Source organism: Megalops cyprinoides, chromosome 7, assembly GCF_013368585.1.
Source record: "Megalops cyprinoides isolate fMegCyp1 chromosome 7, fMegCyp1.pri, whole genome shotgun sequence".
Taxonomy (NCBI): Eukaryota; Metazoa; Chordata; class Actinopteri; order Elopiformes; family Megalopidae; genus Megalops; species Megalops cyprinoides.
Window position 1 is genome coordinate 24,682,258 of NC_050589.1, and position 13,445 is coordinate 24,695,702.

General features: G+C 43.7%; 1 protein-coding gene across 11 annotated transcripts in view; it reads right to left on the reverse strand.

Annotated features, from left to right (window-relative positions):
• The window catches only part of eif4g3b (eukaryotic translation initiation factor 4 gamma, 3b), a 55,713-nt gene extending 43,194 nt beyond the window's left edge, over nt 1-12,519 (reverse strand). For all 11 annotated transcript variants that reach the window (XM_036532531.1, XM_036532526.1, XM_036532530.1 and 8 more), the window contains exon 1: nt 11,880-12,519. In XM_036532531.1, the coding sequence (XP_036388424.1) occupies nt 11,880-12,040 (161 nt within the window). In that variant the 5' untranslated portion in view covers nt 12,041-12,519. The remainder of the gene's footprint in view (nt 1-11,879) is intronic.
• Between the last annotated feature and the right edge of the window lie 926 nt (nt 12,520-13,445).

Here is a 13,445-nt window from a genome sequence, read left to right on the forward strand (position 1 = left end):
TGCTTTAAGAGAAAAAAAGCTAAATGGTGCTTTTTTAAACATAAACACCAAAACATAAATTTACAAATGTAAACACAAGGCTCCAGACTAACTTTTCCACTGGTAGCACTTTCTCAGTTGGTCACACCCGCACATGATTTGGTCGCACCCTTTGTTTTGTGCAGCATGGTATTAATCAATGACCTCGCATGCTGATGAATAGTTGTCTTAATCTGCATACCCTAGTTTTGCATTGATGTAAAGATTGACAGTGACTCGAGACTTGATATTTGCAAAATATTTTAATCTGAACATTAAGTTTCCCTCGTACCGCAACCACAGGTACTACTTTCTCTTCTTCACTGGCTCAGTCGGCCTCTCCCTGCCTGCACTTGCGCTCTCATCATCAGTTGTGTCTGAATCGGGACCTCTCGCTGGCTCTCCCTCTCCACCAGTCTTTCTTTTTTTTAACCCCTTCCCACGTACGGTCACACCGGTGTGCTTAGCCATTTAGCGCGTATGCTAAAACTGGTGCGATTAGAACACGAGACTGGAAAAATTCTAGCTAATTCTAGCTTTGAGGCAACAGCGATTTAACTCTAAAAATTATAGCAAATGCGGTGGTGAAAACTATGAGAAGCTTAATAACGCTAATGAAAACATAATGAACCATGTAACATTACGCACGCTACATAGCATAAAATAAGTTACGTGCTAAAAGATTAAAATAATCAGCTATAGACCGCTCCATCTTTGGAAGAGGGTAACAGCTAAATGGATTTCGTGCATTTCATCATCAGTGCCCGTGTAGGGAGAGACCGACTAAGCCAGTGAAGAAAAAGTACTACTTTCTACCACAATGGTTAACGCAGTACCCGTGCGGGAAGGCCACCAAAATGATCATCATGCACTCGCACGAATGCGACCACGTGAAATTTTAACTTGCACACTCTCAAAAAATGTTCGCATATGCGGGCATATTTGCAAGTCGCACTGGTGCGCCTAGTTATAAAATTTAGTCTCCAAAAATGATCGCAAAATGCGACTAAATGGTCTGGAGCCCTGTTACAATGAAAAAAAAAATACATTTACTAAACGGTTTGATCAGTGTGGGCAAGAGGAAGAGGAATGCTAGGAAAAGTAGTCACAGGTGTGCTGTTAAGTTACATTATGCTTCAACTATCCAATCACATCTCTCCCTGGGGTTCTCTGTCACCAGCCAATCAAGACGGAAATAGTGCAACCCATTACAATACCAATCGATTCTATACACCTGGGGCTGTCAAGTGACAGGTAGTGCCTGGAGTTTCCCCCAATGGGTCTGGTCAGGATTGCTAAACAGGGCACTACCAGAAAATGGTCTACTGCAGCGTTTCTCAAACCCCTCCTGGAGTACCACCTGTCCTGCATGTTTTAGATCTCTCCCTGCTCTAACACAGCTGATTCAAATGATCAACTTGTTATGAACTCCTGAAGCTGCCTAATAACAAACTGATCATTTGAATCAGCTGTGTTAGAACAGGGAGAGATCTAAAACATGCAGGACAAGTGGTACTCCAGGAGAGGTTTGAGAAACGCTGGTCTACTGGAACTGACATAGCCTCACATCAACTGACTGCTGCTGGCTCCTCTTGCAAGCAATTCCAGCAACATGTTCACATGCTGTGGAACACCACAAGCATTTCTTCTCTGGGCTCCCACTACCAGGACCTCTTAAAATCACCACATGTTAGAGTTAGCTTTCATTACCATTTCTGCATTACAAGGCAACAGGGAAATGACATCCAACACTCCCAAAGCCCTCAGAACGCACAAGTGTACAAAGCGTCCATTTTGAAAAGAACATTTCTATCCTTTGTAATCTAGATTTCCATGAAATACGTTTTTAAAATCAATGTTAAATTTAGGAAGATATTAGTCACTCCACGAAAAGCATGTGAACCGAAAGACAGATAATACAAGGCCCTTGGGACCTGTCTCAAGCAGGAAGTGTTGACCATTTTGTTGAGGAAACATCTCCAGGAATTCCACTCACATACGGTCAAAGAGGGGCAGAAGAAAGACTCCTCAGTGTCTGCCCTGATCCGCGTACGAGACGCCATTGTTGGCAGGCGGTGAGAACGGCCCCCCTTGGGCTCCAGCCCTGCATGCTAAGCAGACCTGCCATTGTCTGGGGAGCGTAGCGCACATCGCTCCGGAAAACAGGGGCAGCCCCGTCCCCAACACCCCCGCCAACACGGGGCACAGCCACTGGCTGGGAATCTCATTCATGTGTGACCGCCCCCCTTCACCTCAGAGAAATCGAGGAGGCACCGAGAGAGGGTAATATGGAAGATACGAAAAGAAAATAAGTACCTATAAGTGCCCGTTGCTATATTTATATTTTATTCTTATTATTATATTATTTATTTATTTAGATTTTATTATTTTATCATTCTATTTGATATTTCTTATTTCAGCACATGCTTTGGCAACATAATAATATACTTGTTATGGAAATAAAGCTAACAGAACTGACAGTGAGAGACAAACACAGAGAATCAGAAAGAAAGAAACACTGAGACAGAAGAAGAGGGAACCAACTACAAGGAAAGAAAGAGAGACAGAGAGGGAGAGAGAGAAGGAGGGAGAGAGAAATAATGGGGGAGACAGAGAGTGTGAGAGTCAGAGAGAGAAAGAAGACAGCCGACGGGAGCATCTCCCCTCTCTACACTGCTCTGCAGCTCTGGGAGTGATGGGGAAGGCCATAAAAACTCAGCTGCCTCCTGCACACTGCCGAAAAACGACCCGCCACTTTGTGCAGAGTAAATGCTAACAGCACGAGAGAGCAGAGAGGAGGGGAGCGCAGTCAGGGGCTCCCCCCTTTTCCTAGGGTCCTGACCTACACGGCATCAGTCATCAGTTAGAGAGACAGGGCTAACTTTGGAGTACAGAGGATGATGGAGTGCCACTGGACCCCAGACGGAAGAGAAGCAATGCAGAGATACATCCATGAGTCTAACTGTTCCCTTATTTTTTAAACTCCTAAAAGCCTCAGCTGCTTTTCCAGTTCCTTCCATAAGTTTAGCAGGTTAACTGCATGACACAGGCACGCAGCAAAGCCCCGTTCCTTCTCTGGCTGGGGCGTTCTTATGGGAAACCTGGACAGTGCTTTCTGAGTGGAGACAGGAGAGGGATCTCGCAGAGAGGCCATTTTCCCCTCACCATGAGAGCAGACACAGATTCACACACACACACGGTCTTATGGGACCACTGCATTGCCCTACTGCCATTGGCCACTACGACAGGCTCACTCCAATCTAACTTCCATGGCGCTGTGTTCTTAAATTTCAGCAACCAATATACACACTACAATATCATCAATAGTAGGGAATAGCAAAAAAAGACTGAAGAGTAATGATAAATGTTGCATATATTGCATATATGCATTTAAAATTAAATGTCTAAATTTGGTCATCTAAGTTAAGAAGAAAGTGTCAGTAGACTGGACACCCCCCTTTACCACACTGAGATTTGTAAATCAGTGTTGAATTATGGGTAAAGCATCAGGTGTAATCAAGATTACCATTCCCATTAGTGTGATTGTCTCAGACATTCACAAAAAAAACAACACACAAACTGCAAAAAAATGCAATGCCCACTTCAATTTGGAACTAAGTTAAGGACAAGGCACCTCAGTAGTCGGAAGTGAAAGCAATGCTAGGCTGTGGATAATAAGGGGGAACCGACTGATAGTTCTTCCAGCTGGCACAGGGAGGGTGAGGATGGGCAAACAGAACTGACCAGAGAAAGGTGACACTCAAAACACGGAACATTCTGCAAGAATCCCCAGGCGCAAGATGTTCCTTTTCGACAACCCAGTACCAGGCACGCATAGTGGCGGTGACTAACCGAGTGTGCGTGTGTGTGTGTGTGTGTGTGTGTGTGTGTGTGTGTGGCTGCCGGCTGACTGCTTTGAGTGCTGCATAAACCCAGGTCCTCGCATGGAGGAGGAGGAGGAACCTGAAGGACCTGAGTGCAGCAGAATGAGGGCTCTGCCTAATCTGGGCCCGTCAATCCCATATGTCCGTCAGCGGACCCGCAGGACTGATTGCAGCGTCGGTTTCTGCTCTGGCAAGATAAACGCCGGCGCTGTGTTTTTTAAAACTTTCCTCCGCTCTCTCATTTGTCAGACGGGCACGGGCGAATGACAATGTAGCAGAACTGCAGGCTGCGGTGCAATAAATCCGAGTCACTGGACGGACGTGTTCGAGCATTACGTCAATACCCACTGCCCTTTGTTATGGAGAGATCTTTCCAGAGCTTTGAAGTGATGCCCACTCCCCACAGTTAGAGCAGGTACATATTACATAAACTCATGATTCACTGACTTTATTTGATATTTTTAGACAAACACCTCAAACTGTCTATGTAGCAAAAGTTTGTGGCCCTCTTACACTATTTCCAGTATATTAAGTCCAGGTTACAGTTTGATTTATTTGAGGTTATACACAGCTTGGCTTTTAACAAAGAAAATTTGACACATGAATATATTTTAAATGCTAAACCTGGAGTACTGCAGCAAAATTTCAATATACTGTCTTCAAAAGTATAAGGCAAACATATTACTGTGCCCAAAAGAAGCTCTCAACCTTCCACAGGAGTACAGTCTACTAAGCACACCATGTCACCAGACCGTAAGAGCCTGACATCCTTGCTATGTGAAGAATGAGAGAAGGACAGCCTTGTACAGGACAGTGGACTTATTTCGATGTGAACAGGAAGGAACATCAAGGAGAACAAACATTTACTGTAAGTAAGCTGGGGGAATCCCCATTTTGTTGCCGAGAGATGAGCTGTCGACAGGCAGAGAGACCAGCCAAACAGCCGGGCTGGCCTTTGATCGGAACCCAAGGGATTCTGGGAACAGGCATGACATCACAGGAGGAAGCTGCCCTGTGGTGACTGCTTGTCCACATCAAAGGTCAGACACCTGGGGTCAGACGCTGATCCCAGCTGTTATTATTTCTTGATCTCTAATGGCCAGAAGGCAAGACCAGCTGCGGACCTCTGACTGGCTTTGACCGTAACATGAGCTCGCTTTCAGAGCAGAGCAAGAGGCCGGCCTTCAGAGTGCGCTGAAGTGCGCAGTGTGTAAACGGCACCCTGAAGCCCACACTGAAACCGTGCCTCCGTTCAGCTCCGGCAGAAGGCTTCCTTTGTGGTCTCTCAGCTCTCCCACATCTGATAATCAGGAGGGGGAGGGGTTAACAATAGTGCTGTTGTTTTTGCTGGTCCGCAGAGTTATGGCAATCAGTGCAGCCACACACCGCATCATGAAACACATGAAAGTGAAGGTGGGTTTATGACAGTCCACTTGACATCCACAAGGTTTAAAAGGCACTGCAGGGTCAAAGTGTGGTAACAAACCGTATGAATAATTCAGCAACTTTGATTAGGCTATTATTAGAATTATTCCTTGAAATATTTGTATTGGCACTAAACAGACACTGTAAGGCCAGCAGTTTTTCAAAACATATGGCACTGATTGCAACAAACATATCAAGCGACAGACTGAATGCAAACAACTGATCACATGACAAGCATGATGAAACATGAGCAAATGTCAATGTAGAAACCACTTGCGACGTCAGAGAAACTCAGATGTCAAGAAATGGAAAACTTAAAATGATGCACTGCAGGACTTCAGGAAAAAAAACAAGGTTAATCTAAGCAGCTAGAAATGGGTGTAAGAGATTAAGTTCAGCAAAGTCAATCTCTATTTTGTCAGGGAGTTTAGAAATGCCAGGGCTGCAGGCTCAGAAAGCGGTGACTGATATTACAGAAGTTATCCAGCTGTCAATGGAAATGGGGTATAAGAACAGGAATGGGGAAGACACAGTGTGATGGAGAGGCTAAACAGCTGAGACAGTGGTAAGAAAGAACAGAACGTTGAAGGGAATTGAGGAATGCAGAAACCTGAGGGAAGCAAGAGTGTTTGTGTTGTTCAGCATCCTGGAGAGATCATGGTTCAACCGCAGCCATCACAACCTGACCACAGCCATAAGAGTGATGAAGGGCATGGCAGTCCAAAAACCACGGTCATGAGACGTTTCTCATTTAAGAACACAGCTCTGAGATCAATGTTCAGCGGCAACAACTCGTTTACGCAGTCATCGCATTTGTACGTCCCCGCCAAACTGTGAGTCAAGTTGCTTTGGTACAGGTCTGTGGGTTCCACAAATATTTTGTGAATTTCTACCACTGCAGAGCATAAGCCAAGCCCAGCAACTGCACTGCGAGAAACAAACAGCATGGCGACAACAGGGGAGTGGTGTGGTTGACACCATTGGCCATAATGGAATGTGGCTTGGCGCTGGCACAACAAAAACATATTGTCTTGTGTCGGTATAATTCATATTCTACAGCCTGAAAGGGAAAAAAAAGAATTGCCCAAATGCAAAACCGAACCGGACCATTAACGCCATTTAAAGGACAGTGTTTCTAATCATTGGACTGGCATGGACACAAAGCCAGGTAGAGCTTGCTTAAAAATAGAGATGCAGTAAAAATTGCAACTCCAAGCAATCATAATGACAGACCAATGCAGCTACATGCCCTTGTTTATGACTCTTACACATGTCTTCATTTTCATTTAGGGCTGGGCGGTATAGCCGTCGCGGTATATCAAATAGCTATTCTTAGCACAATAACAGCTATCCCCAGTATGCGGCGTTAAGTTTATTCCCGTATTGTTTTCCCTTTAGTCATACCTGATGCAGGAGCACACCTCTAAAATTCAGTGAAATGCTTCCGGGGCAGAAAAATATCACTTGTATCTATATGTTGGTTAACTTACCTATTAGCTTTGAAAAACACATAGCATATGTTTTCACTCTTTATCTTTGTAGCCATGTGTTTCTATCTACCACATGGAAGCAGCATAGTGCTGTTGCTGTGATATCAACATTGAATAGATACGAGCAGTGGCGGCGGGTGAGCTGGAAACAGGGGAAGCCCGAACACTACCTTTAAATGTCTCATTACTTTCAACCTGTTCCCCTTTATCCTCCTTGATTAATAAAACAAATAATTCACAGACTAATCGACACCAATTAGAACAAATGGTTATGCTCGCGAAACACCGCAGATTATCTGAAATTTGTTTGCTATTGCGAAAGCTACATCATGATTGTTTAATCAACAAGGATGGCAATTTGAATAATTAAGTGGCAAGTAATCCCAAAGCTTTCTCTTAAATGTTTCACATTATAGCTTTCTTGTGTTACAAAATTCAAATTACAAAATGGAGCTAAATTTAGTTAAATCAATTTAAATTACTGAGAATAAACTTCTAGGTTAGGTCGAGAGCAGTGAACAATAACATTTAGAACACAGACCTCACAAAAGCTGTGTCGTGAGCATGTAATGTAATTTAAATCGATAAATGCCATCCTTGTTAATTAAACAATCTCACGTTGTAGCTTTCGCAAGTACACAAACTACAGACAATCTGCTGTGTTTCACGAGCAAAATCATTTATTCTAAATACACGATTGGTGTCGATTATTCAGTGAATTATTTGTTTTATTGTTAATAAAGGAGAAGGTATGCGCCCGCATCAGGTATAACCAAAGCGAAAACATTACGGGAAGAAACCTAACACCGCATACCGGGATAGCCGTTATTGCGCTAAAAATAGCTATCCAATATACCGTGACGGCTATACCGCCCAGCCCTATTTTCATTTCTCTGCTTAGCAAGCACTCATTAAGAGCGACTTACATCGTTCACCATTTTTTACACAGCTGGTTATTTACTGAGGCAGTTAGTGTTAAATACCTTGCCCAGGGGTACATAAGCAGGGCCCCACCTGAGAACTGAATCAGCAGCCAGGCTTAGGAATCCTGCTCCTTACCCCTACGCCATACTGCTTCCCCCAGTTTATTACACGCCTTTGTCTTTCATGGCTGCTGCAGTGGACAGCTTGTCCTGACCAACCAGTGTGAAATGAAAGGAAAGCAAAGTGACAGAAAAAGCATACAACTAGACCAGCCTCAGACCACGATCAACTGAAAAAGAGGGATCCTAAAGCTATTCATCCCTATTATCAAGACTACAAACATGCTGACAGAGCTATCACACTACAGACTGAGCGCAGAATACAAGTTTTCCCACATACCATCACAGGTTCTTCAACAATATACATATGCCGACATTCACGACCTTACTTAGAGCCCCATTAGCTATGGCCTTAGGTACAATGGACGTGAGTGAGCGATGACAATATTGCACATCATCGCTCACTATAGAGCTACATTACACATACTCCTCTCACGAAGGTTTTGAAACTGATGGCACTTTACTTATCAACAGCTGCAACAGCTTTCACATCTCATTGGTATTCTTGCCTTCCAAGCAATGAGTTAGCTAATAAAGAGCTAATAAGATCAGTTTTCAAGGTCAGCCATGCCGGTATATCAGTATAGCCAAATGAAACAATAATGTGGCTATAATGTCTGCGCATACCTATATATAAATACGATGTATGCATACACACATATATATGTATATGTATACACTGAGGTCCAAAATTATTGGGACACCTGGGCATTTCGGATAAGTGTGGATGTGTCCATGTAGCTATTAGTTTTATCACTCGAACCTAATTTATCGTGTGGCGAAAACAGTTACATGTTTTGGCAACTATTAACATTTTCAAAACATCTCTTTATGTGGTTGGCACACAATTGCCTGATGACTACCCTTATTTCCAACATTTTAATAATATGTATGACATTAATTCTGCCAAACAAACTGACAATTCCATGACATTAACTTAATTTTAAAAGGTACCTGCATACTTATTGAGTGCAGACAAGTGAACAAAAATGACCATCACTTCAATTAGCCCTGACTGAACGCTGCCCTGCCCCCTAATTGAACACTCATACTGAAGTCTATATAAACCTAACAAGGTTGGAACATGGTCACAGAAGATGAAGCTGAAATTGACACTGACATAAATATGACTTTCCCAATGTCTGATGGAATATGCAGCAAAAATATTGTGGGTTTTCAGAAAAAAAAAGTGAGTGTCCCAATAATGTTGGACCCCAGTGTATATATGAACTTAACCTGATGGTAATCCTACAGTCCTTAGAAGAGGTCTATAGACCGGATGAAATATTGACTTAATACTGTGATCAGAACAATAGAACCTAAAAGCAGAGACTAGTTTACCATGCTCCATGTCAAATGTGGTTCAGTTATTCCGAGTAAGCTGTCGCTGATTTGTATTTGCAAAGGAAGGACTGCCTTTTTGTCCAGCTTGGACATGGGTTGCTCCAGACTGCAACTGCTAAGTAAAAGACATTTGGCTGAACGTGAAGATGAGCATTTGCAAGACTGGATGTTTTCAGCAGCAATCTGGCCATGATTAGACAGTCTAGCTGCCTTTCTTTCTTAAATAAAGGTTCACTAAGAGCAGAAGGAAGAACTGGGATGACAGGCGATGAAACCTTCAAGTTAGTCATCTTCCCACATTCTGGAGTAAACCTGCAGGCTCTGATTTGCTCAATGGTAATAAATAAAATAAATAAGTAGATGAATAACTACTTAAAGACTTGGAGCTGGAGTTATAACAGCGTCATCCGTCTTTGGTGGGAGGCGTTCTGTCAATTCATCCCCTATAACTGAGGCGTGGTAACAAACGCCTCGCTTGTGGGCAGGCGCACAGTAGCATCACCTTTACCAGATACGATTTTAGCAAAGCAGAGCGTGCTTTTACAGTCTTACGATGGCATCCAAGCCTTGGGAAACGGCAGCACGACTACAATGAAAACATCTGTAAAAATATAACACTGGACGGATCTCTGTTAAACGTCGTACGGAATTCACAGCACGCTGCAATTCCGCCCATGAACCCAGAGAAACTGTCATCAGTTAGACACATTTATACTTTTTAGTTGGAATAAAGTAACAGAAATGAAATCCATTTAGGCTGTTTTCACATACAATGGTGTAAAATGAACTGCACAAGAAACCATGCTACTCTCTGCAAAATGTGTGCTTCGCAGCATCTGCATCCTCGTGTCATCGGTAAGCACGTGTGGGTTGCAGGGCTAGCAGTAAAATTACAGCACTGCCACAGCCTGAATAGGCTGAACCCCCACACAAAGCACCAACAAGTGGGACAAGCACGATTCCACATGCCTACATGGGAAAGGAGTCCGTTTTTCCAACTGACACGGCGACAAGGTGGCAAACTCAAATGCTCCCTGAAATAAGTACCAGACCTTGAATGTCAGCGATAATTAGAAAACACAGAGGGGCGCTGTAATAACGGCAGTGAAGCATAATGATGACACACGAAAAATACAAATTATTTTCTTCTGTCTTACAAAATCAAACCAAGCAATCTTGGAATCGCTGTACCGATGACCCCTAGGCTAGCTAGGATATTTGATGAACTCTTCATTAGCTCATACAGCCGACAACAGATGAGGGCGCATTAAGATCAACTGTCATCTACTGCTGTTTAATGCAGGTTTTGTTTAACCTACCCGTATCTTCTTGGGAGCTAAAAAGTAATGCCGTGGCACTAGGCCAAGCTTATGTTACTGGGCATTTAAAAAATAGACCGACTCCCAATCGTGTTTAACGGAATGTCCTCAGTTTACGACCCTTTACAGACATTCCCATCTGAATTGGTAATTTCTCATCTAGTTACGCCAATCGTTAATTCCAGCACTCCAGACAATCAAGTTTAGCAAGAGCACAGATTACACACACCTTGAACCTCTTGACGCAGCATTAAATACGATCAAACCTGCGCAGCATCTGTTCACGGTGTAACGTAGCCTGTATCAAAAGTCATGCTTGATTACCATCGGCACGCATATAACCTACACAGCAGCATAGAGAAAAATGACAACTGCTATATACCACTCCTCAACTGTTCACTGGACTACAATATTGCTAGCTGTCCCTTACATCAAGCGTATCAAATATTAAAACAGCAGGATAGCTCGCTAACGTTACCACACCGGCGGTCCAGTTTGACTGTCTGATGCACTAGCCAGCGAGCTAGCTAGCTTTGGCCGTAAACAAAGACAACAGTGCAGTTAGCTCTCACTGGTAGCTAACGTTAGCTACTCGCGTGGATAATCGTATCTGTCTTGCTAAACATGAAGTAAAGCAATCTCAAATGAACCAACTATAAGGATGTAACCAGATCTAGCTAACGTTAGCTAGTCTTCGTGACTGTCTTAGCTAAATACCGGTCTACCGAACTGACAAAGACTAGCTTGTTAAAAGGCCATAGCACATATCAACGGCTGCCTATAGCAAACGAAAAGATGTAGGGAAAAATCCCGACACCGTGGCAGGCCCCACACAGTTAGCTACTTAGCTAACGTTAAGTACCTACCTTTAATAAGGATAAGGCAACAACACGGGTCTTGGGTTTTGAAACACTATTACAGCTGACTAACATCTGATAGCTAGTTAGCGAGCAAGATAGTCAACGTTCGCTATCTACCATACACTTCATCGCACACTGAAAAACGAAACTGCCAAGTTCACAGAACAAAGCCGACTTACTGATCCCTTAATGCCCCACAGTTTACCTCTTTCTCGGTATGTGCTGGCTGTCTATCTGACAAATAAATGCACTGGTACAATTCCACTGAAGTGACCGTTACTCCGTAAACCGATATAAGTAACATTAACGTTAGTGAGCTTGTTGGGAACATTTACCCTCAGCCGGTATACTTCACCTCCTAAAACGCTCGATAGCTAGCTGTGTTGCTAACTGGCTAACACCCCCCTCGAAACCGCCCCCCTCCTTCCCAAAACAAGCTTTTTTTCCTCAGGGAAACCCCAATGCAATGGAGGAGAGTATTATGAGTGAAGGATACTGCGGTGGTGGCACAGCGGGCGCCTGCGGAGTGACCGGGGCTCCCGGTAGCGGCACGGAGGTCAGGGGAGTCCGCAGTTGGCTCGATGGAGATGGCCCAGGTCCGGGTCCAGTTCCTGCGGCAGCGGCTGATTTCGGTACCGCTTTCGGCGGCAAACTCATTGCAAAAATTTAAACAAAATATAGAAAATATGTACAATAAGAAATAGCTAGCTAGCTATTAATACAGCGGTGTAAAAAAAGAATACATAGCTAGCTAGCGGGCTATCTAGCTATGTTAAAAACACGGCAACTAATTCTTCCCACACAAGGCCTAGGCAAGCTAGCTAACTCCCGGTGGCAAGCCGGGATATAAAAATGCCTTTTTAATGGAAAGAGTAACGTTAGCACGTTAGCTAGCTAGCTATGTTTTATTGGGGTTTTATCTTCATGGGGGACGGTGGGGGGTTGTCTCCCCCTCCCCGGCCGGGGTATCCGTTGATCCGGTTCGGTTATGCTTCCCGGAGGAATCTCGCCGGCTTCTCCTGCTTGACTTGTTTAATCTTGCTTTTCAGTAAGTGTTATTTTAAAAGTCCTTTTTCACTGAGAAGGGAGATTTCGCTCAACATGGCGCTGCGGCCGCCTCCAGCAGTCCGGCAGGACGGACGATTCGGAAAACGTCGGACAATTCCGGAAATACTCGGGCTGTCTCCGGCGAAGGGAGTGACTTCAATGTTCGGCTATCTCCGCTTCATTCGTTAACATGCATTGACAAGTTAGACTAGCGAGGTTAAAGAAGGTATCCGCTATAAATTATTCGTGTTTTGTATTCAAGGGTGAGGCAAGGAGCTACGTCTGACACACTGATGACAAATACAAAGACATATAATCCATAATGGATTTGTGTATGGTTATAAACACGGTCCATTTCTATGGTAATAATCATAACTTTTGTTCAGTAATAGTGTCCTGAATTCGCCTTTTGTTGAGGTCAAGTAATAGCACAGCGACATCTAGCGTATATTGTCATAATGTGCATGTGTGATTGAGTATTGAGAAAACGGTAGAGGCAACACAAACTATTGGGGGAAAGCAGCTGAATTTGAAAAGACAAAATCTAACATTACTTTCATTTAAAGAGTAGAGAAAGTGAAAATGTGCTGATTACACCTGATTCACAAAAATGTCTTTCTGCCTGTGTCTCTGAGCATTACAGCATATATATTTAGATTCCTTACAATGTGTCCAGTCCCTCTGTTTGTAAAATGAAAGCATAAAACATACCAAATACTGTTCTGCTGGCTGCTGCTACTTCTCCAACCTGTTTTGACCTCTTGCGCCCCCTAGTGCCTGTGGTTGGGTCAGCTTTTGAGGGCCATTACTGCATCTGCAACTGATTCCCCCTGCAACAACCATAAACTGCAGCATTTAAAATCATGTATCTTTATTTAGGGAGCTGTGCAGATCATCCTCCAGGGGCTGAGGTCTACTCAGGGAACCTGATAGTAGTATTCAAAGTATTGCCACAGCTTCCCTGCAAGGTTCTTTTTGAGCCCAGTCAACAGACCCCGCTCTGCCACCTGACAGT